The following is a 24,793-nucleotide window of genomic DNA, read 5'->3' as shown; positions in this document are numbered from 1 at the left end:
AGAACATTTTCCTCCTCCATGTCATCGTAAAAGCACAGTTAATACGAACAACTATCACTATGGATTGCATCAGAACACATTTTACATTGGCAAATATATGTCAAAACATTTATCATTGTGGGTCACATTGTTTGGTTTATTCAGATATTTATTTAACCAGTTAAGATCGTTCATAAAAGTGATGATTCTTACTGTGCCACAAGTCATTTATCATATTCATCATGCCATTGTGAGAAGCTGCTTAAATTCACTGCACTTTCATGCACCTGTTTGACTTATAAAATTAAAAATTGTTCTAATTTTGAGATTGTAGAAACAATTCTATACAGTCTCTTGAGTGTTTTGTTAGCAATACATTATGATATGATATAATACACATTGCAACAATTCTGGCACATGAATATTTGTAGTGCTGTCACATTACAGATACAAAATGCTGCTTTAGATTAGAAATACTGCAGTCAAGATACTGATAAAATATACATGTTTGCTTTGTAAAACAGCATCACGCACTGGAACATTGTGAACCTTCATAAAGGTGAAAGCTATTGGAGGATTATAATATTTTCTTATTTTATTAAACAACTCAGTTCATTTCTAGATCAAGAAAGGGTATTCTTGAGAATTATGTTTGATGAACAAATTGTTGAGAAGGAAAATAGATTCAGTTTAACTATTCATAAATAAAAGATCAAACTAACCTGTTTATATGTAGCTCTTGATTTAATACAGTCTGTATATTACTAGATAGGATTTAAAATCCTGATGCTCGCTGTAAGAAAAGCAATCAAATTGTAAACATTCTTGTTCCAACATGCACAATTAATAGTTTATACTTTAAAAAATGTTCTTTACTTTTTAGTTGGGAGAATATTACCAGAAAGGCAGCAAATGTTGTGGAATCAAAAATGGAAGGACTGCTTTTAGAAATGAAGACTCAACACTAATTAAAGTGTAGTAGCTCAAAAATTAATAATATTCCAGTAACTTTCAAACACAGTAGAATAACATATTTTTGCAGTTAAAAAAACCCATATCATATGGATAAATGCCATTTTTAGAAAATAATTGCTTGTTAAATGTATCAGACACAACATAATCTGTAGTTAAATTATGTTGGTAAAGCGGTCTGTGGTTGGTCATTAAGAAAATGGCAACCAAAAGAGATTTGTTATGCATGTGTTCTCACTGGACTAAAACATTGGTGGGAAACATCCTTTAAACCAATAAAAAGAAACAGCCAGTTTTAAAGACCCTTGATGCTGTGCATGTGGTGTCTCTTTGATGTTCAAAACACAATCTATCTGAATACAGAAAACAACACTTCTGTTTGCATGAGTAACATTTAAGCTGGTTCCATCTGAGGATAAGTACTTTGGGTTTCCATTTCACTTACACTGCCACAGCAGCACATAAATCTGGTCAGTCTAATCATGCCAGAAAGCAGCATAGACACAGCATAGCAGGAGATCTCCCAATTCAAAGAACTCAGTCTGACAATCTGCCTTCACCAGCCAATGACAACAAAGACCAAAGCCAGCATGCTCTCAAGAAGGTGGTGTCTGATGGATCCGTCAAGCCCGAAGGTGAGCATAAAAAAAAACTACATGAATGTATAAAACACAATTTATTCAAACTTTTTAAAGCTATGCACAAAACCTGAGTACCAGTATTCTAGTGTGATTAAAACTAAATGATGGAACCAGATTTTACACACACACAAATAAAGGAAAAGAAAACTACCATAAAATATATATAAAGTATCTACAATTGAATTAATATTTATAAATGTACATCAAAGTGACTGTCAGTGATAGTAACTTGAATGTGTTAATTACACATGGAAATATACATTCACAAATAATGGTCTTTTTAAACTAGAAAATGCATATGAGGCTTTTGACACAGCAACTCTCTTGAAGGTGTTTGCTAAATATGCTGTGAGTTTCTCCAGTAGGACAACAATACCTTCATAGCAATTTTACAGCTATACTGACAGAAGGAGCCAGCACATCTTCCCCCCACTCACTATATGGTGGGTCTGGTCAGTGACCTGACATGGATTCAATATGCCAAGTGACATCTCAGTGAAGAAGATATAATATTAAACTAGCCCTTAGTTACAAGCTTAGCTGCCCACAAGTAGAGCTGTTGTGCCAAAACCCCCAATTAGCAGGATAAAATTTATAATATCTTAAAAATAGTTAAGAAAATTAAGGTATGTTGTAAAGTTCAGATGTGCACTTTGAGCTAATTTACTTTCATTTTCTTTTGGGTATTTGCCTCATTTAAAGAGGAAATTACATAAACAAAATGTTTCTGCCTACTAATTTAAATGATAGAACTTTGCACAACGTTTGAATAGGCTACAGTACCCCATAAATTATTACATCTACTAAAAAAGCCCAAAACCGTTATAGATAATTTAAAATATATATATAGTGGGGACTACTTATCTAAATATATCTAAGGTTTGTGTTTTTAATTTTATGTTAAATTTCTGTTAAAAAAGGCTAAAATTAATGTCTTGCGTTGATGCAAATCTGCCATTTTCAACTTTTTCAAAAACTACTAAAAATGTAAAATGCTGAAATATATGCAGAATTAAACTGTAAACTGATGAGGTCTAATGCAATGTTGGAAATTCAGGGTAAAAAGATTATCTATATGCTCTGTTTTGTAACTATGAATACATATCCATGTCAGATAATATAGGCAGTAATTAAAGTTGTTTTTTCTGTTGCAGACATGGTACTGTATATTTTCTTTGAAAACATCTTCAGTATCTTGATTAATTGCAGTTCAAAACAAACTTAAACTTATCTCATTAGATAATGAATATAGCAATGATTGAGCAAGGAGTTCAAAAATGCCATAGTGTACTGTTCATTGGAACAACATAGGTATACTAAGACATTTTTAAAAATAACCAGTAATCCTGAGAACCCAACTTCCAGAAGATTACTATTACTGCAACTGCCCTATTTTCGCCTATACAACATCCCTAAGTCACCATCTTAACAAACTAATGAGTATCTAGGAAGTCAGGTTGCTTCTGTGGGAGAAAAGAGCAAGTAAGCAATTTCTTGGTCTCTTTGGTGTGCTGGGACTAGTATTTTTCTGCCTGGCTGGCCAAAAAGAAGGCATATTGGAAATAAGCATGTCATTTAACAAATTCTTTCTTGATAAGAACCTTTTGGTTCATGTCATGAACAGCATGATTTAAAAATGTGATATTTGCAGGAAATGGGTCAGATCTGTACATGTCTACAAGTGGTGGTGCACCCTGTTACTGTGTACAGATAGTATGCTTTCCTGCATGCTAATAAGTTAAGAGCACAATACATTATATTTTAGTTGTATAACATACTATGTACATGTACCTCTGTGGGACAATATTTATAGACTGCTTACATAAATTCAGAGTTAATTAGTGATCTGAATGACAAAAGAACCCAAATAACAAGGAATGTAATTTTGTGATTTATTAATTTTATGTGTTGGGAATTATGTCCATGCAGTTCTGAAATTAATTTGTCATGTTTACAAGTTCCCAAGTGTTGTTAAGCTGTATATTTTTCTCATATTTCAATAAATGATATATTAAAAGTGTATACAAAATTAATTTTGGCTCAGTTAATGTCTTTCAATTAAAAAAGGCATTCTAATTATGAGTCTACAATGTATTAATTAAAAGCACCCGTTGGAACATTGAAGCTGTATAAACAAAGACTAAGAAAACGTGACATCTTTATCCATTGAATATTTGTGATATTTTGCCAAATGCATTCTGGTATTTATGGAATCTTAGAGTATACATTGTACTGGCTTACACACTCCTGTTTACTGTCAGTGTGCAACTTGTATCTTGGGTAAAATGGACATGCCATAAATTAGGTAGGTAAGGCTTTTTTGTAGGTGACAATAATTTGGGGATCATTGAATGTGCAACACCGCTAAAATAGTACATTATTCATAGCAAATAAATTTGCTTTCCTAAAATGGTTTAGTACACAGAGTAAATAGTAAAACTAAAAGCTTTAATTTTTTTGTAATGTCAGAAATCGATATAGGTTTTTTTGTATTTTATTATTAAAATGGGTAAATAAAAATATTAAAATAATAACAGAAACATACTCAAGCCTAAAGCATTTTCCAACAATGGACATTGTGGTTAATTGTGTAGCAAAAGATTAAAGCAACATTTGCACTGATGTTACAGTAGCAAACTATTCAAATGCAATAAAAGCCATTTGTAAGAACAAAAGAAGATTGACTTGTGAGATTGGAGAAAAAAATATCTCACTGCGATGATCCGTAAGTATAGAATAAACAGAGGTAAACTCGGTTGAACGCTCATTTGACGATACCAATATACAGGTATTTAAATCATTCACCAGTTAAACAAAACTTTTTGACCAAGTTATACCTATTTTCACATGTCTCCTTTGGTAAGTGTCGGGTTGCTAGCTGCATGCAGAGAATACACTCTGTTAGCAATTTAAAACTTTATGGAAGGAAAAGCTACTGCAGAGAGACAGTGTTGATAAAAAAAAAAAAAAGTATCTAGAGTCAAAAGGGATATTTTCTTTTGCTGAAATATTGTCAGCATTGCCATAAATTCAATTTGAGATTTCATTTCCTAATAATTTAATATAAACAAATATTTTTAAATATACAACTGTATTTTTAAATATAACAATGATGAAAGCATAATTGTTAGGAAACATTTATTAAAGCACTTTTTAATTTAGTATATATATTTACTTTCTCAGCAAAATCTACAAGTCACAGGCCTTCTGAGTCGGTATCTACAACTTCATCAGTCAGTAGCTTTGGTAGCGGATACGGTGTAGAGAGCGATGGTAGCAGTGCAACAGGAGATAGCAATCTGTTTCCGGTTCCAAGAATGTAAGTACATCTATTAAAAGGGAACTCCACCCAAACACAACTTAAAGGAGATGTTAAAAAAACAAATCATATATTTAGCCTTCGACTACTATTCTCTACACTTTATACTACCTTAATTTTTAATATAACACTATCTTAATCCACCGTGTCCAGCACTTCCCCTTGGTGTTTTGCAGTCACACGTGCCATGTTTGAAAGACTTCAGAAGGAGCAGAAGCCCACACCCTCTTGGAAAAAAAAGCCTGCTCATACACAGGCTGGCTCCTGCTGCCTCCAGGCATGTGCAGAAGGGCTCTCCACTCCGACAAGTTGTCAGTGTAGTGAGAGACCTGAACAGGAAGTGGGGGTGGAGCTTCACTCTGAACAAGGAAGGAGTGGAATAGAGCAAAATGTAACTCAACAATTATGTAGTTCCTGCATGCTGTCTGTAAGCTGTGGAGAAGTTGTTACAATTTGTAACATCAGAGTTTTAATCCCTCCTCCCTTGCCAGGATTGCAAATGATGAAGAGGATCTGTTTTGTGGCTGGTTTTCAGCATATAAAATGGCATTTATTCATACTTTTTGAAAGAACAGATTACAGTGATAGGTATATTTGTGTGGGGCTGTTTAACAAATTTTGGTTCGGAAGCTGGAGCTCCCCTTAACAATGCTGCCTGCCGAATCAAAGTTCTCAGATACAGTAAGTAGCTCCTAGCTACACATTGTATAAAATATTTGTTTTTCTTTAAAAGAAAATGGCAAGAACTCTGGTATTACTTTGCTAGCTGTGCTCTATTCATTAAGATCACAAGTTGTTGTTTCTAATGAAATCATGGCATACATTTTTACATGGATTGAATCCTTATCACAGGTTGGCACAATGGGGGTTATGAATATTTTTGTCTCTTTTTTTTTTTCCAGCAAAAGTATAGTTTCTTCCAGGGTCGGACTGGGCCGCTGGGACACCGGGAAAATACCCGGTGGGCCCTGGTACTAGTGGGCCCCAGTGGCCCAGACCCGACCCTGTTGGCGCTTCCCTTGCCGTAATGTCCTCCCCTGATGCGTCCACAATGGCACATTCAGGGGATGTCTGGCGGCTGGAACTTACGCAGTGTTTTGTTAGTTTAGTGGGCTTTCTAAAATAAATTAATAAAAATAATAAAATAAATAATAAAAAGTTTGGCAGCAAGATAATGTGTCAAATGTTAACTAAGGGGAGTTCATCTATTGCATTGGTCTTGTTCTCTAATGCAACTTGCAGTTCTCGATCAATCGTATTTATAAAAAGACATGGCAGCTGAACTGAAAGGCTTGAGCAATCATAAATGTGCCCCTAATTGTAATGGAATACTTTTGTTGTTTAGTACTGTGTGTCTGTATAGATTCGGAGCAGTCTTAAGAGGTTCATGCTACAAATATGCATATAAACTTACTATTTTTTGACTGGCTAGATAAAACCAAGCAAAAAGAAAAGTATTTGTAAATTCAAGTCCAGTATTCCAATTAGAAAAATATTAAATGAGATGTAGTGGATATTTAAAAGGTGCTTTCATCACCTTTTGACAAACAAAACTAGCTGGCTGTTTTTGGCAGCATCTTTTTTTGAGGAGACCATTCAAGATATATGGTAACAGGTATTACATGTTTTTAAAAAAAAAAATTCATTGATTATGGTTGATGGAAAAATTATGCAAGATTTGACTGAAAATGTTAACAAAAAGGAATCTATCAATAGAATTGTTGTAGTTCTCTAATGCAACTTGCAGTTCTCAATCAGTTATATTTATTTCTCATTGGTTGAAGAAATATTAATAAATATAGTACATGATATTTATGCTTAATATCTTACTACTACTATGGCAGCAATTATCACTAAATTGTATGTTTGTTTTTATCAGAGGAAAGATTAACCAAAATGGACAGGATTTGGTAGCTCAAGCAGCAATGGGTATTACTGATGCTGAAGGTAAGATAAATTGTGCTGCTGTCAATATGGGTGCGGAATAAATTATGTATTTATCTTAAAGATTAGATAGTAAATATATATATATATATATTTTTTTTTTTTTTTAACTTTTTGGCAAAAAAAAAAATATATATATATATATATATATATATATACACATCCCATATAATCCCTTCTTTAGTGAACATTATAAGGAAAAAGCACCACAATCTATGGCTCCCTTTTTATAATGACTTCTAGAACTTTAATTGTTAAATGACAACTGTAACTTAATACCTTTATTTGTTTCCCCCACAGCAGGTGCAGTGCACTAGAGCTGGGGGAAATAGGTGGGGGAAACAAAATTTTTTTAAAGAAAATCTTTACATGTGCTCTGCTCCTAATTCTATACTCTGTCATTATTCTTAAGTTTCCAGCCCTAATGACCCTGTTTCTCCAATCCTACCAGTCCTTTGCCTCGATCCTAAATCACATGTATGAACTTAATGAGCAGAGTGGGGCTCACTCATTATGCTCATGCATGTGTCCCACATGACATGTGTTGGAAGCGGGTTTGGGTTTTTTTTTTTTTTGCAAAAATATGTATTGTTTCCTACATCTGGAGTGTGGGCTCTGGTAGCCAATATCTGCAGTGGGGTAAGCAATTTGTAGGTGATAGGTGCCCTTAAAGCCACAAGCCACGTTTTTTTTAGCCACATGACATTCAGGTATTTCATGTAACCACCAAAACATATTTACGTTTGCAGGCTACTATCCTGCTGTAGTTTGGGTTGATTCTGGTTTAAAGGCTTACTCGCATATGTAATAAAAGGCACTACTGGGGCTGCCCCCATCCCTGGCACAAATTTCCCAACCCACAGGTGTACCTCCTTCACTCCCCACACGCACTCTATTTCGTATTGCATCCCATTTTTAGGGGGTGAGACTGGAGGGCTAAGTTGCTGTCAGGTTTGGAACTAGGTCAGAAGAGGCTACAAGGGCCAGGGCCCACCAGATTTTATCCTGGTGTCCCACTGGTCCAGTCTAACCCTGTCAAAGCACAGTCAATATTGTTTCCATTTTAATGCTTTGCACTTGCCTTTGTGATCAAAAATGGGAAATCTAATGAAAAATTGCTTAAACTGTGATACATAATTGGTATCGTTTACAATAATAAGTCAGTTCTAAAACTGCTATTTTATATGTCATTTTCAAAACAACATTTTACTTCTTATTATGGCACTGGTTTTCTGTCATTTCAGACATGACAAATAACCTATCATAACAAGCTCCATCTCATATTTCATTAGTTTCTTTTAAGTTAGGAATCCTATTATTTCCTAGACACTTTGTTTTAAACGTGTGGATGGCAGTAAATCTTCACAGCTCCTGCCAGGTGCCTAGAACAGTGACACTATATAATTAATCATGAGCAAGCATTAGAGTATGATATATCAGCACACAAATAACAGCCTTAAACTATTCATATATTGCCTAAAATTAGCGCTGCTCAAACTGGCAGTCCATGGCAGCAGAAGTGCTATCCATGGCCTACAGCCCCCCCCCCCCCCCCCCCATTTGGCCACAGCCTCACATTCATTGGCAGTGCAAGTATTTCACAAACTGTCCAAACTGTGTTACCTAAATTGTTGGTAATATAATAAAACATCAAAAGTGTGCCCATATCTACTAACTAGATGTGTGTGTTTTAAACAGCTGCCAGTAAATGATGCCTGCTTGTTATTGGTAACTGGAAAAAAATGCTGTGCATGCCCACAAAGACCTGTTTTGACTGCAGGCCTCTTCCAAGTTCAGGAATATGCAGTAAAAACCACCAATTGACTAAAGCTGGCCATAAACACACCGATGATATCGTACAAAACCTCGTTTCCTCTATTCTGTGCGTGTATGGTGGCTCGACGAGGCGACCGATATCGCAAAAAGCTGCGGATATCGGTTGACTTGTCGAGCAGATAGGTTAAAAGATTTTGATCGGGGGCCATTGAAGACATTCACGCAAAATCTACATTCAGGGCTGAATCAGTAGAAGGAGGTAGAATTCCTATTGTTTCTACCTTCATATCTGACGGTTCAGCCCTGAACGTCTGAAAAAATCGCTGCGTGTATGGTCACCTTTAGACAGAAATGAAGCAGAGAACAGTAAACCAGAGGGGTGGGACTTTGCACTGGAACAGGAAGTGGGTGATCTGTGCTGGGTTACTTTGAATACAGGGTGTGAGTTATATGTTTTGGGGGGATATTGTCAGTCATTTTTTTTTATAAAAAGGCTTACTTATTATTTTATGTATGGTAAAAATGCTCAACAACAAATATAAATCATCCTGATAATCAACTTATCCATACTTAGGAGCAAATATATCACTTGAGAAAAGTTTACTAAAACTCAAGCTAGGGATTCCTGATAGATAGTACTGGATAGTCAGGATTCCTGATGGGTTCCCAGCTGTTTGAATTTTGCAGTCTTTTGCCATTTTTAATGTATCAGTTTGTCAAAATATGTTTGACTAAGTTAAGCATTCAGATTCAGTTCTTTTCAATCGGGTGTTAGCAGCAGCTCATCACTCCTGATGTCCTGGGTCACATATCTCACTACTACTTGTATAACCCAAGGCTCATTGTTGCATTGATAGCGTCACATTCCTTTACAGAGGGAAAGATAGGGTTTCTTTTACTTTTTCTGTGCCGTAGGATATCCGATGTGCTAACAGAAATCATGTACTAATTACTCATAACGCCAGTCTCTTTTCTTTTTCTTCACTCTCCAGTACCAACATAATATGAAATATTAAGTCAGGTAGTAATATGTGTACAAGCTATATTTCCAAATATGGTAGACTTTACAGCTTTTAGTCTACTAAATGCTTCAAACCCAGAAATGCTCCATTTACAATCACTTAGATGGCTTAATTTAATCTAATTTATTTACTGATAATGTAACAAGTGTTTATGTTACAAAAGTAATGTTTCGATGACCCAATTTGCATATTGCAGGCAGTAAGAACAGGGCCCTGATGTGGGCTGCACCTCCTGCTTCTCCCTAATTGCACGTTCGGGAGCAGTTAAGGGCCAGGACTGGGGACATCGGCTTGGCATTATTTTTTTATACTGAGCAACTTTACATCATTACTATGATTTGATCTAATAATCAAAGGACTATGCCAGTTGTTAGTCATAGGGCCAGATTCATTAAAATATGAATCCGAATCACGAAATCCGATAGTTTTTGATGTTTTCAAAAGTCACGAAAATCTTCGTTTGAATACGAAGATTTCGTACTTACTATCCAAAAGTTCAGAAATTTTCGTATTGAAACGATTGTCTGTGATCCGATAGTCACAAAATTTTTATATCCGAACGATCGTAAACGGCGGGAAAAACTTTCTGACTTTGATTCTTCAGTGCATGATTTTGGAAGCCTCCCATAGGACTCAATGGCAGCTCCAAACCAGCTCCAACCTGGCCCAAGGAAAGTCACGATACCGAAGCTTAAATGAATCCGTAACTTTCCTACTTGTTGTGACAAATATGATTTTGTCAGGCAAATTGACACGAGGTACGAAAAAGTCACACAAATTAATGAAAATATTGCAGAAACTACGCAAAAATTGTAAACTTTAGAAAAAAATATGATTTTTTTGTATTCGGACCTGTCATACTTTAATGAATGTGCCCCATAGTGTCTGTAGAGAATTAAAATCCTGTTTACTAGGAATAATTCAGCAAGCAGCACTTTGGGATGTCCCTTCCCTGGAGGATCCTTCTTTTGCTTCAAAACTTTGCATGAAGTAGAACTTTCAGTGTGACAATTTGAAAAAGTAATACTTTTGCAACTTTTCTGTGACTTTTTCTCACACAGACTTTTTCAGTTCAGACTTCTTAGTCATTTGTGGAAATGAGTTAAGTCAAATTTTTAAAAAGAAAAATATTAGAAAAGTTAGAGTTTTATTAAATCCCCTTGCAAACATAAAGAAGTTTCTATTTTTATAGTAGGAAATTAAATGAATTGAAAGCTTTTGTCCCTGGAATAAACACTGACAAATGCAACTTTGTATCTAACATTTAAGGCTGCAGTTTATATCTGTGCAAAAGAACACACTCTTTAATGTTACATTTTTAAAAATGAAACAGGAGAAGCTTCTTCCCTCTAATTTATTAATTTTTGTTGAAATGTAGCTTCAAACTAGCCAGCGATACAGTGTGCTTTTACAGCACTAAGTGCTTGGCTGCACGTACACTATACTGAAGCCTTTTCATTTTTGTGACAGCTTAAAGCAATAGGCTATGAGAGCATCTGTATTTTTCTCTTACAGAGCAGCTTAGATATTATGAAAACATTGCCTGTCAGATGCACTTGATGAAAAGGCTCTATACAAGGAACTCAAAACATTAAAGGAGTAAATGAAAGAGAAATGTTTTTAAAAGCCACAGCCGTTTTGTCAGCATTTGCAGCAGCCCACAGGCATTACTATGATTTACTGACCCCAGGCCAACATTTACATTTGGGTCACACCAACTTTAAAATTTCATTGCACAGCCAACCGTTGTGGATTGCCAGTCAACCAAGAACTGTCCCTTTAAACAACTGCTTATTAGAGCTGTCTCATTCTATGGTTATGTGAAGTTAGTCAAACATAGCAGTTTGATCACTTTGCCCTCAACTTGAGCATTTTAGCTATTAATAGACCCCTATCTGAAAATACAACTAATTAAAGTTTAAATATAGTAAGTACAGTGGGATCATATGGATGAATGTATACTGTATTACATGGGTGCAATTCTCTTTATTCATTGCATAGTGCATCTGCAGTCCCTTTCTTTAGTTACATAGACACACTAACCATTAAATGATTTTATATGCTTTTTCTTCCCTGTCTTTATTCAAAATGTATTGCTTGGTTACAGGCAGCCAACATTCCACATTTTATTTCATTATACCGTATGTTAGTTCCGTACCGTTAGTTCCCATTAAGAATAATACATTTTAATACTGAATAGTTCAGTTTCCAATTGAAATGAGTGTCTGGTTGTTGCCTTTTATCATAGCTTGTAAGTACAATGCTACTTACATATGATTTACTGTATTGCTAAAGGGGCATTGGCAGGGCAAATGTCCAACATGGGCACTTACAGAAGCTTGCTGGAAAATGAGGCATGTATTATGCTGAAAATATGATCTCATTTTTAAATAAAGTACAGGTATCAGATCTATCATCTATTATGTATTGGGACCTGGGGATTTCTCAGATAAATAGTCTTTCCATAATTTTGATCTTCATATTTTAAGTCTACAAAACTTATTTAAACATTAAGTATACCCAGGATTGTTTTGCCATCAATATGGATTCATGCAGTTTAGTTACCATCAAGTACAAGGTACTGTTTTGTCAGGTACAGGTACTGTAGTCATTTTTAAAAATGAGGATTATTTGCTTAAAGGGATTCTGATTTTTATAGTGTACTTTTTATTTCTAAATTACACTGTCAATATACACATAATTCACTCTACTATTTAAAATTGTATTCTTGAACCAACAAATGCATTTTTTTAGTTGTAATATTGGTGTGTAGACAGTCATCTCAGGGCATTGTGCCTGAGTCTGAGCTCAGACTCAGCGCTACACGTTAGAACTGTTTTCAGATAACCCATTGTTTCTCCTACTCCATGTAACTGTAGAAGTCATGAGTCTGACTTTGATTTTTTACTATTGAGTGTTGTTCTGATATCTATCACTTTTATCAATACTAGTGTCTGGGAGCTGTTTTCTTGCTACCTTTCTATTCAGGCCTGGATTTACATATAGGGCACCCCTAGGCCCCCCGTCTTCCCCCTCCCCTTTCTCTGTGTGCATGCACAAACTTTGATTTTTGGGTACATAGCATTGGGTAGGACAGAACTTTCCCAGTGCTTCTTACCCAAATGGAGTTGCAGCTGGGCTCCCCCACAAAGACCTGTCGCCCTATGTCTGGGCATTTGTGGCCTTGCCACAAATCCGGGCCTGTTACAATTGTGTTGCTGATTGGCTGCTGGGGGGGAGGGAGGGTGTGAGATCACTCCAACTTGCAGCTCAGCAGTAAAGTGTGAATAAAGTTTATAGAGCGCATGTCACATGGTTGTGGCACCCTGGGAAATAAAAGACATGGCTAGCCCCACATAAAATTTAAAAATGATATCTAACAAAATCGGTGGTTTTAAAAAATGGATTTCAGTGCAAGATGCTGCTGCTGCAGAAGCTCTATAAACTGATCCTGATTTAAAATGAACTCTATGGCATTATCTTTCCATAATTCAAAGATTTCTCGATTACAGGTTTTGTAATAGTGGATCTTATACCTGCATAATGTATTTTTTTTTTTTAACTTTTGCTTTAAATATCAGGAATTCTTAATTCTTACAAGTTGGTTCTCCGTTGTAGGCACAACACAAATGATGGGAGAAATAAAAATTGCACTGAAAAAGGAAATGAAGACTGATGGTGAGCAGTTGATAGTGGAGATCCTACAATGCCGGAACATAACATATAAATTTAAGTCTCCAGATCATCTACCAGGTATGTTTTATGTTTGAAAGCTTACATGCTTGGTGGGCTTCTTTTCTTTTTAGAAAAAAAGGGGTCCAACAGCCACATTTTTTTGCATAGTGAAAAAATTTAATTCTAAGCAACATTTCCAATATTCATGAAATATTTTTAATGGGTTGAATTAAAGTTATGTGTAGATGTAATTAATTACACACAGTCTGTGATTTTGACTGTTTTGATTCTCTTCCTTCTGGGCTCTAAAACTCTGAAAATAATGTTGCAGACTGATCTACTTCTGTTACACTGTTTTAAAGAAACAGTTCAGTGTAAACATGGGTAAAATGGATACAAAATCAAAAATGTTTGTAAAATAGGCAAAAATTTCATATATAAAGGCTGGAGTGGACAGATGTCTAATATAATAGCCAGAACACTTTTTTCAGCTCTCCAACCTCTTAGTCAGAGAATTTAGTGGGGCCAGATGCAGGGGCGTATTAATGCTTAGACATTCCTAGGCTATAGCCTAGGGGCCTGTTTCGATCAGGGGCCCCTTGTACTCTCTCCAAATTTAATGTACACCAGAGCTCTCTATGCCAGGGCAGCTTCGGCATGTGCCAGTGACATAATTAGCATGTGCCGAACCTAACTGGCATAGAGAACTTAGGCACACACGTGTGGCGTGCATGAATGATCTGCACTTCTGGGTGCAGTAGCGCACACACTCCTTCCTTGCCAAGTAAGTCGCCTGCCTAGCACCTTCCCTTATCCCACGCATATGCATTATTAAGTGTACATAAAAATTCGGAGAGAGTACAAGGGGCCCCTAATCACACTTTCCTTGCCTGCTTACTGTGTTCTTTTCCCAGGCCAGGTGCATTTTTTTTACTAATAATTATTTCCAATAGTTAACATTTTGAAAGTAGATTTTTGTATATTTGTTGCAAGTTGCAATTACACCTTTTTTTATAGAAGGATCATTATTTGCTAATTATTTGCAATATAAGTTTTTTTTTTCTTCTTGATTTTGAATTTTGATAAATCAGCCTCAAGGTGTGGGATTTATTTAAATGTTTATATTATAGTGTTATATCATCTACCTTCTTTCCTAGATGCTTTTGCTGTTAAGATAACTGCACATGCTACAAATATACAAAAGTTGAAAATGCTTTTATGCCTCCCTGAGACTAAAAATAAAAATTTTATCTCACAGAAAACAAATAAGGCAAACATTTTTTATATCTAGTGTAGCCTTCCAAAAAGGTCAAAGAACAAATCGCCAGACCATATAAAACAAAAAAGGATTACAATCTCACACTATCGGATACTGTTAGTAAACTGTAGAAACAAGACAGAGGAAGACCCATCAGTCAGGAAATTAACAAATAATAAGCCAGATCAGCTAGATGGAAAAGTACCATACATATCTGCTAAAGGAGAAATATACTTTGCAGCTAGCATACCACATGTTTCAACTCATATTGCTCATATTCTCTACCATTCCTATAGGCTGCATTATTGGCAATAGTAGTAGTAAGATACAAGACTTTGTACATTTGTTGTAATCTGTTTGTCCAAGGAACAATCAGAACAGCCACCCTCAAACAATAATATCTGTTCATGTACAGAGTCGCATGACAAGTATAAAACAGTAGTGGCAAATAGAGATGTAGCGAACTGTTCGCCGGAGAACTAATTCGCACGAAAATCGGGTGTTCGCAAGTTCGCAAGTTCGCGAACTTTTAGCGATGTTCGCAATTTAGGGTTCGCCTTAGCTGGAGCCAAATTTTGACCTCTCACCCCAGAGCCAGCAGATACATGGCAGCCAATCAGGCAGCTCTCCCTCCTGGACCACCCCCAGACCACTCCCTTCCATATATAAACCGAAGCCCAGCAGCCATTTTACATTCTGCCTGTGTGTGCTTGATGAGTTAGCATAGGGAGAGAGCTGTGCAGGGGTTTGAGGGACAGTTTAGGTAGCTTTGCTGACTAGTGATCTACTTTCTACTGCTCTGTATGTAGCTGCTGGGGGCAGCTGTCCTGCTGATCTCATCTGCTGTAACCCAATAGTCCTTGTAAAAGCAGTTTATTACACAAGTTTAGAAATGTAGTGTGATTTCTGCCCTTTACAGCACAAAACGCAACGCTGTGTCAACAAAGTATTTTTCAGAGAAATTTTTGCCCTTGATCCCCCTCCTGCATGCATCCAGGTCGTGGCACCCTTTAAACAACTTTAAAATCAGTTTTCTGGCCAGAAATGGCTTTTCTAGGTTTTAAAGTTCGCCTTCTCATTGAAGTCTATGGGGTTCGCAAAGTTCGCACTTTTTGGCAGAAGTTCGCGAACGGGTTCGCGAACTTTTTTTCTGAGGTTCGCTACATCTCTAGTGGCAAAGAATAGAGTTCTTGACTGGTATCCCAACTGGCATATTTACATTATTTAGCATGGGCATCTGCCACCCAGTCATTCTTACCAAACATGACCAAGACCTTTGTTGCATTCATATCTTCATGTGCATGGCCAGCTTTAGAAAGTGAAATTCACAACCAATGTTATTTTCAGCTTCGCACTTTGAAATTAGTTTTCTTTTGTTCTTTTACAGATCTCTATGTAAAACTCTATGTTATTAATATAGCTACACAAAAAAGAATATTAAAGAAAAAAACACGAGTTTGCAGACATGATCGTGAGCCTTCATTCAATGAAACATTCCGTTTTAGCATGAGTCCTGCAGGACACTCTCTTCAGGTAAGGTTGAACTCTTATACAAACAGGTATATGTAAATGCTAAAGGGCAAGGAAAGTCTTATTTCTTGGGGGGTGCCAACACGCAGAAGATGTGTGTATTATTTATCAGTGTAAAACTGCAGCTATAAATCCTATGTTTGGTGCATCTCTTCTAGCAAAATATTTACCCATGAGCAGTATTAATAAAAAACACTACTATTTCCCTCATTGTTTTGATCTATTTGTTATATTATTTCTTGTTCCTCCATTCCATTTTTAAAGCTTGCTAACAGTTTAAAAATAGTTATCTGGGATCACTCCAAGGGTTCAGAGTAAACCAATCCATAGAACAATCAGCAGACAATTTAACATATTTCTTTGTGCATGTCATAACTTTGATTGTATCAAAAGTAAAACATAAACATGGTTCACATTGTGAATTACTGTCACTGGCTTTGCTAGCTAATACTGGTTGTGACAAGCACAATGAAAGTAGAGAACATTTGAATAAAGCAAATACATTATACTGCAAGTTATAATGCAACTCATTATATATTGAAATCATAAAATCATAAAATCATTTTAAGGAAAAGGAAAGTGGAAATCAGTGGGGTACCAAAGTTAGGCACCCCACAGTGATTTTATTTACTTACCTGATACCCCCAAGGCCAGTTCTTCTATTACCAGAAAAAAAGCTCCGGCCCAGGATTCTTCTCGGCAAGCACCACAGAGTGATCCTCTCCTGCTTCTTCTTTCTTCACATGGGTGCGCATGTGCAATAAAGTGGAAAGCTGAACTTGAAAAAAAAACAAACACAAAAAATGTCCTTTTCACTTTACTATATGTGCGTCAGTCCTGGGGTAGCAAAGAAAGACAAAGTGGTAAAAGAGGATCACTCTGTGGTGCTGGCCTGTGGTATCAGATAGTAAATACAATAATTGGGGGGGTGCCTAACTTTTGGTTCCCCCCAGTGGTTTCAACCTTTCTTCTCTTTAAACAAGTAGATGTTTATGGGATGTTATTTATTAATATTATTCTTAACTCTTTGTTTTTTGTAATACAGTATATTAAATATTTTGTCTTGCAGATTCTACTTGTGTCAAATGGAGGGAAGTTTATGAAAAAAACACTGATCGGGGAAGCCTATATCTGGCTTGACAAAGTGGATCTGAGAAAGAGGATAGTGAATTGGCACAAACTCTTAGTTAGCTCCGCTCCAGCACATTGAAAGTAGTGGTTTAAGGGGACACAGAGGTTTAGCTGAAAATTAGAAAGGCTGATTTTGAAACTAAAAAGGGACATTGTTCGGGTTTCATAGATCAAGCCATTTTAACATGGTTTTCAATGGAAGTTATAAGCAACCATTTGAAAACAATGCAAGAATGAGTCTCATGAAAGTACTGTTATCTGAAACAGGAGTGGTTTGGAATAAAGGTACTATAAATGTAGATGTATAGGTATATGGGCTTTCTATTAAAAAGCACTATGATAAATACAGACTATCTTTAAGCAAAAATCACAAATACTAGCACTATCTTTTTGCACCCTACATGCTTTCATTTTTTATGCAGGGACAACATAGAATGAAATAAAATAATGACTAAAATATGAATTGTCATTATTATTCAACAAGCAATGTCTTGTGATATTCACGGGTAAAGGAAATATACAGTGCCTGCCTCCTGTTCTTATAGGGGATGATAACATTCTAAAACTTCTGTTGTTTAAAAAATAATGATGACTGTGTATGGCAAGAATTGATATAGTTTAATTCACATTCATTCATGTTAAGGATAGCAATCAGATAATAATAGCACTAATTTAATTACAGTTAAAAGTGATTTTAAATACAAGCAACTCAATAATATTCAGATTTTTCTTTTAAATAGCATTTTTTAATAAGTAAACATTTATGACCATCTTACAGATATGAGGGGCACAATACGATAGTGTAAAGAATAGATGTTTTGAATTTTCTCTTACTAACTCAGGTAAATGATATAGATTGTGAGAAGAATGGCAATTATTTGTTTCTGGCAAAAAATGACTGCTAACATTTTGCCTGAAGTATTTTCTAATGAAAGCAAGATGGATGTTAGATAGAGCTTATGCGAGATCAGTTGTGCGTTTTTATTTCTGTTACACTCTTATTTTCTTTTTACCTTTGCTGCTTTTGCAAAGGCTATGCGTATTTTAAAAATGATATAAGAAATAAAAGACATCCAATTTTCTAGCAAGTAATGTAATTCTCCCATGCGATAAACTGTTAAGACTGCAAAGCATGCTTTTAGTTGCTATGGAAATGTTATGTCAAAGGAACAGCACAAATTGGGGTACTTGCAGAGAAACCCATAATCATCACTAAATAAGAGCTAATATTCCTTTGCTTTTTTCACACAATACATTCCACCGATATTGTTGAATTACTTGCTACTCGACACACTAAATGCATTTTTATGTTCTCATGTATTGTGTATATAAAGCAAAACAAAATCCAGTCACAGGTCCCACAATAAAGGCATACTGTAGATATTACAATTTGATTTTGCATCCATCACCTTTCATACAGGTTTAGTGACAAATCTGTGGTGCATCAATGACTATTGGTTATAACATGCTTCCGAAGTGTGCCAACTATGTTAGACCAAAACCGTACGTTATAATGGAAGTACTCTATGCAACATTGATGTCTCAATGCTTTTTCTGTGAGTGAATAATAGCAAAAATTCTTGTAAATTAAAAAAAAAACTTTTATCTTAAGAAAAAGTAAAAAAACTGATATCAGTATTTTTATTTTGCACATATATCTGAACACATTTATAGTGTTTATTGGTTTTGCTTCTCCTAGAAGTGATTACATAGATCCGAAAGTTTGTTAACAACTAGTCATTTATGAATATTAATTTTCTATGTATATGGCCGAGATAAAATGATTTCGATATTTTTGTTTATATGCAGAGCAAAGGAAAAGTTACTTTATCTACAGTTCAGTTGAATAAACAGAGAATTAATTATTTATGTAACGTTAGTAAAGTATAAGCACAGTGTGTTTGCGTGTTTACATGTTATTTGCAAATGATATTGTACAAAACATAAAGAATCACTGAAATGTCAGAATTCCTTGCCTCTTTTGAACATCTCCAATACTGGATGTTGAATATGAGACAGTTCATGTTTGCACATTAAAGGGATGGGATACACTGCTCACTACTTGAATAAACAAATGTAATAAAGCACATAAATGAACTTTAGGAAAATCCAGCCAGGTGAGAAACAATGCTTTATTGTGGCTACAAATAAATATCTAACTACAAGCCACTTACCCATGCACAACAACACTTACAAAGTTAGTGACAGTTAAAAGATAAAACTAAAAAAAGAAAAACATATTTTGACTTGTTAATTTGTTAATAGATGTTAAAATGTTAATATGCATTGCAAATACATTATCACAGAGGGATCACGTAATTCCGGGTCAGGTCCATGGAATATTTTAAATATTTACCTATTAATACTACAGAAAGTGAATCTTCTCAATTTAAATTCTAAATAGTTCTGCAGCGAATCGAAAGAAAAAAAATATATTAAGTGATGCAGAATGTAAGGAGTCATTTTCTTGTCATAACACACAAGAAAGTAGGTTCCTTTATTTTATTATCTTGTAAATATACATACACATTTTTTGTATTAGATAATAACAGATGAAAGATTCTAATTTCATGAGACATTCAGCATGTGAATGTGAGCATTGAACTCAGTTGTTCCTGTTTAAATGTTTGGTGGTGTGGTACATGGTAAAGCAGCAATGGCTGAATAGTGAGTTTGTTGATATCCACTAAAAATCTGCACAGCAAGCCTGACGTTTAGCCGATATAAAAAAACAACAACCCTGTAAAATAGATAAAGTAACTACTGTATCTGTCCTTAGAGTACCTAAATGTCTTTTCATACCAACAGATGTTGCATGCATTGATGGAGTTCTAGTTATTATTTGTGTATTTCTTTTTTTTCTTTTTTTTTGGCTTCCAAATCTAACATTGTAAAAATGATTAAATGGTATGAATTGTATAGGAATCTGCCTGTAAATGGGTTTGTTTTCATTTTATGTAAAAATCATGTCATGTTTTTTGTGGTAATATACAGGATGTTACATGAGAATTTATGCAAATTGTGATGTACAAAGGTTGTAACTCAGTCTAATAAATATTTATAACATCCCACATTTAGAGAATGCCTATGTATTTCTCTCAATGATTTGCCTAAAGAACTCTGCTAATTAATAGGTATATAATTATATGAGGCTGCACATACATAATGGTGACTCAAATTAAAACAAAAACTCAAAGGATAATTTCTATTTTTTTACGTGAAGAGATAATAACATAGCAATGGTGAAAAACTCCAGAATCCATCCCTTTGTATGCATGAGTAAATGGAGCTCTGTCGCTTGACTAACATGTAAGATGAAATTTTACTATTCAGATTTCTTTTAAATTGTCTTGCACTTAATACCACATATTTTTAAAGACACATTTGGATCCGATTTACTCAAATGCAACATATATTATGGGGATATACATACTAGTATGTACATATTACATATTATGCTTGTTCAAGAAATTATCCAAGACACTCTTAAAGGTGTTAATTTGCTATTACAACATCGCCTGACAGGGCATTTCCCAACCTCATTGCCCTCACCTTGAAGAACCACCAATGCTTCCGCAAATGAAAGCTCTGTTCTTCTAGTCTAAATGGATGCCTCTGGTAAGCTGATACTTTCTGTGAGGAAACAATCTCCCTCTATCTGTCTATGATACCTCTAATGTACTTGTAAAGAGTAATTGTGTCCTCTTGCAACAACCCCAACCTTGATAGTCTACCCTAACAGTTTAAATCTTTTATCCTTACCAGTTTAGCTGCATGTCTCTGGACTCTCTCTAGTTCATTAATATCTTTCATAAAGACTGAAGCCCAAAACTGCACTGCATACTTAAGGAGAGGCTTTACCCAGAGACCTATAAAGAGGCAAAATAATATTTTTATCCCTTGAGTTGACAGTTTTTATGCAAGACAGCACTTAATTTGCTTTAATAGCCAATGGATGGCACTGCCTAGAATTGTACAGCTTGTTATCCACAAAAATCCCCAGATTATTCTCAATTAAGGATACCCCAACACACTGCTATTTCATTTATATCTCACATAACCTTGCCCTTATCAACGCTGAACCTCTACTTAAAGTCCAAGTAGATCACATGCACCGCTTGTTCACTTCCTCACAGAAGGCAATTAAAGGAGTCTGTAAAGATCTATTACACCTAAAACTTCACTGGCACAAATGCATAGGAAACCTTTATTGACTGGTTCCTCAATTGTGTAGACAGATGAATAATAACATTTTAGAATTTCTGCTTTTAACCTGCTTTCATCAACCAACTGACCTCGCTCTGATGATAATGGGCTTCTTTCTTTTATTTTTTTTTACTATTTACATATTTAAAAAATAATTTTGGATTCATTTTTCTCTCTGCATTACCCTTTCAGTTGACAAACTCTAAATCAGTACTTACCGAGATAGCCCCTCCTTTTTGCTCCTATCAGAAGGACCTTCCCCAAATCTTTAAAAGACCAACCATAACAACCCCACCCTCCTACTGGCTTTTGCTCCCAATGAAAGCAATTCCTGGTATCCCATGTCTGCATGTGTTGTAGTTGCCTTCCTGTGTTGCTGTAAAAGTATTTGGTGGCAAGCGCTTGTCCCCCATCTATGTGCCCTCCTGGCCTGCCCAGGATTTTATCTGTTCATCCGGCAAACAAATTATTCCCTGTAATGTGCATAGGTCCCATTTATCCTTTCTGAACAGGTTGTGTCAGTGCATTTTCACAAGGCTCTGTCTCTAGGTTATCTTTCTAGGTGTGGCACGTCTGTAGTCTGCCTTTGTTTTCTGGGTTTCAATTAATGTTGTTAATCTGTAGCAAGAGGGTTTGCCTTGTGAGGGTCAGCCACACCTGGATACACCCTGCTTTCAAGTACTCTTAATCACCCAACCCAATAAAGCTTTGGTCTGATTAGCAGCTCTTCTGACATTTACTGAAAATTCCATATATCACTCCGTCAGCTTGTTGAAGGGGCTGATTTTCTCTATATGTAAATATAGTTACATAGTTATTTAGGGTTGAAAAAAGACCATCAAAAAGAGTCCATCAAGTTTAACCCTTCCAAGTAAACCCAGCACACACAAACCTATACTGACCTATATATACACTCACATACATAAACTATATATACTAACATTAATACTAACTGTAGATTTTAGGATCACAATAGCCTTGGATACTATGCTTGTTTAAGAACTCATCCAAGTCCCTCCTAAAGATATTAACAAAATCTGCCACAATCTTTCCTGCTTCCATCTCTTTATTAGCTTTTGCATTTTTTATTGGCCCCCTCATACCCAATAAACATTTAAGCTGTCTCAGCTAACTAGAATGCCTTAAAAGCATAGTTTTTATTACAAGCCTCACATGAGCACTTCTATCAAACCACAAAGGTTTTGCTTTCTGACAACATTCTTTGCTTACAGGGGTAATATTCATTCCATCTTTCCCATAGCACAGCAGCCTCCTTCCACTAAGCTGCAATACATCACGGCTATATAGATTGTACCCCAAGTAAAAATCAGCCCAGTGCTCTAGGAATACAATCCCTTATTTCTTAAGCCACACATTTAGCTACCTAAGCTCCTGCTGTCTTTCTAAACTTGTACATGGCACAGGCAAAAATTATTGTAGAAAATTAATTGGAAGACCTGACATTAATCTTAGCTCCTAGATCCCTGAAGTCACTCTTTAGGAACCCCCATCTACCATTAATTTTGTCATTACAGTACCAGTATATAGCATAATTTGTCTACCTTATCAACCACATGCCGACCCCTGGCACCAGCAAGACTGCAAACTATTCGGTTGTAGCATTCTGGAGGATAAATTACCCTATCCACTTTTGTAATAATTGCTTCCCACTTACTAATGCTAGCACTAAATTCAAGATATATATCCTACCCTGACCTTGGTTTCAATGCTTGATTGCAGGTCTCTATTTCTGGTTATAGACTCCTATCCTGATTTTGCATATCTTGTTTCTTCCTGCTGTAAACTGTGTCTGAACTGTGCAACAACTACAGTGTGTTTAATGTTTCTAATACCACACCAGTGGATATTTGCCTGCTTTACTTGCTTGATATAGCCCCACTCTTCTTCCAACAACTACTAGAGAAAACTGGTCTTTTGGCTGTTAGAAAGATCAGCCCAATCTAGAATTTTTTATTCCAGAGTTTGCAATCCCATCCTCATACTGGATTTTCTAACTGTTACCCAGTTGACTGCCACAATATCCTGCTGCTGTTTTCCTCCTACAAAACTTTCTGACCCAGCTAGGTCTTGCTCAGTGAGCAAAAAATTCCTCTTAAGATTGTCAGTAACCACGGGGTTGCAATTTGTTGCTTTACAGTTCATATGTGGGCCTCTAAAATAGCTCTTTGCTCACATGCACCATAGAGTTCTACACTTTTCTTTTTCTTAATCTGTGTACATATGACAGACTATGCAGACCTTCAGTCCGATGCCACTCATTTTCCAGTTACAGAAAACAGTCACAAAGAATTTACTTAGCTCGACTGGCAGTCCCAGGCGTCCCCTGTGTGAATTCCTGTTCGTGAAAGCACAGTAGAATATATTTGAGATTTTACTCTTCTGCACATGTGCCAAACACCAAGTGCCAAGGGAACTAAGCACTGGTGTAAGACATGGACAGTGCAGTGTGCAGAGTTTTTACCAAAGGCTGGTGCAGTTCTCTCCTAATAGAAGCACCCGCTTGGGGAAAAAACTTCTCTCTATTTAATCTATTTCGATCTATTTAACTGGAAGGGACATTTTGGCACCCCCAGTGAAATAGACTTTTCATGTTCTTTAACACAAATTCACGATATTGTCTCTTTTGGAATACTATAATATATTAACAATATTTTCCCTATAGCCTTGTTATATGCAATGTGATTTATAACTACATGCCTTAGAATGTTTATTTTTAAATCTGAGTTATTTTAAACATTTTCAAATAATGTGTAGTAAATGCAGTGTCAAACTGAGATGCCAGGGGCCCACCAGAAAACCTTGGACCATAGGCCCACTTTGTAAACTATTAATCTTCCTCTCCTCTCTCAACCTCTTTATTGTCAAAGTCTCTTTGCTCTATCCTTCCATCTCTTTTTCCCATACAGAAATTGGGAATGACCATGCAACTTGCCAAATAGTTAGAAGAAAGAGGGCCCGCTGACACCTGGGCCCACTGGGAGTTTTCCCTGGTACCCTGGTGAGCCAGTCCGACACTGAGTAAATGCTTTCTGCAAATCTGACAAAAACAATCTGTTTCTTCATATGATCCTATTTTTTGTCCTATGAAGGCCACTCACAGTTCTGATTGTGTATTTACCCATTGTGTTTCTAATGTGAAAGTCTCTAAAATATAATAACTGCATATCCAAAGTCAACGTTCAGCTTCACACTCATGCTAGCTCTCTGCCTCCTATTGAACTCTTCAAACATGTACATACCAACATACCTACAAAATATTACTCTTTTTAAAATACTTTTTGTAACTTAGATATCTCCATGTATCCTAATGAACTGACTG

The 24,793-nt window shown here is 35.8% G+C and overlaps 1 protein-coding gene across 6 annotated transcripts in view; it reads left to right on the top strand.

The window, feature by feature from the left end:
• pclo (piccolo presynaptic cytomatrix protein) overlaps window positions 1–20,324 on the top strand; it is a 144,544-nt gene extending 124,220 nt beyond the window's left edge. For 3 of the 6 annotated variants that reach the window (XM_031899030.1, XM_031899031.1, XM_031899029.1), the window contains 6 exons: window positions 1,515–1,586; window positions 4,776–4,911; window positions 6,791–6,858; window positions 13,272–13,406; window positions 15,974–16,119; window positions 17,186–20,324. In XM_031899030.1, the coding sequence (XP_031754890.1) occupies window positions 1,515–1,586; window positions 4,776–4,911; window positions 6,791–6,858; window positions 13,272–13,406; window positions 15,974–16,119; window positions 17,186–17,326 (698 nt within the window). In that variant the 3' untranslated portion in view covers window positions 17,327–20,324. Of the gene's footprint in view, window positions 1–862; window positions 1,451–1,514; window positions 1,587–4,775; window positions 4,912–6,790; window positions 6,859–13,271; window positions 13,407–15,973; window positions 16,120–17,185 lie in introns of those variants that run through there. The other 3 variants (XM_031899033.1, XM_031899032.1, XM_031899034.1) reach the window with 2 other exon arrangements.
• Window positions 20,325–24,793: the final 4,469 nt, after the last annotated feature.

The sequence above is a fragment of the Xenopus tropicalis genome, chromosome 3 (genome assembly GCF_000004195.4).
Source record: "Xenopus tropicalis strain Nigerian chromosome 3, UCB_Xtro_10.0, whole genome shotgun sequence".
Taxonomy (NCBI): Eukaryota; Metazoa; Chordata; class Amphibia; order Anura; family Pipidae; genus Xenopus; species Xenopus tropicalis.
Note: the sequence above shows the minus strand (reverse complement) of the source record. Positions and strands in the feature narration are given on the sequence as shown.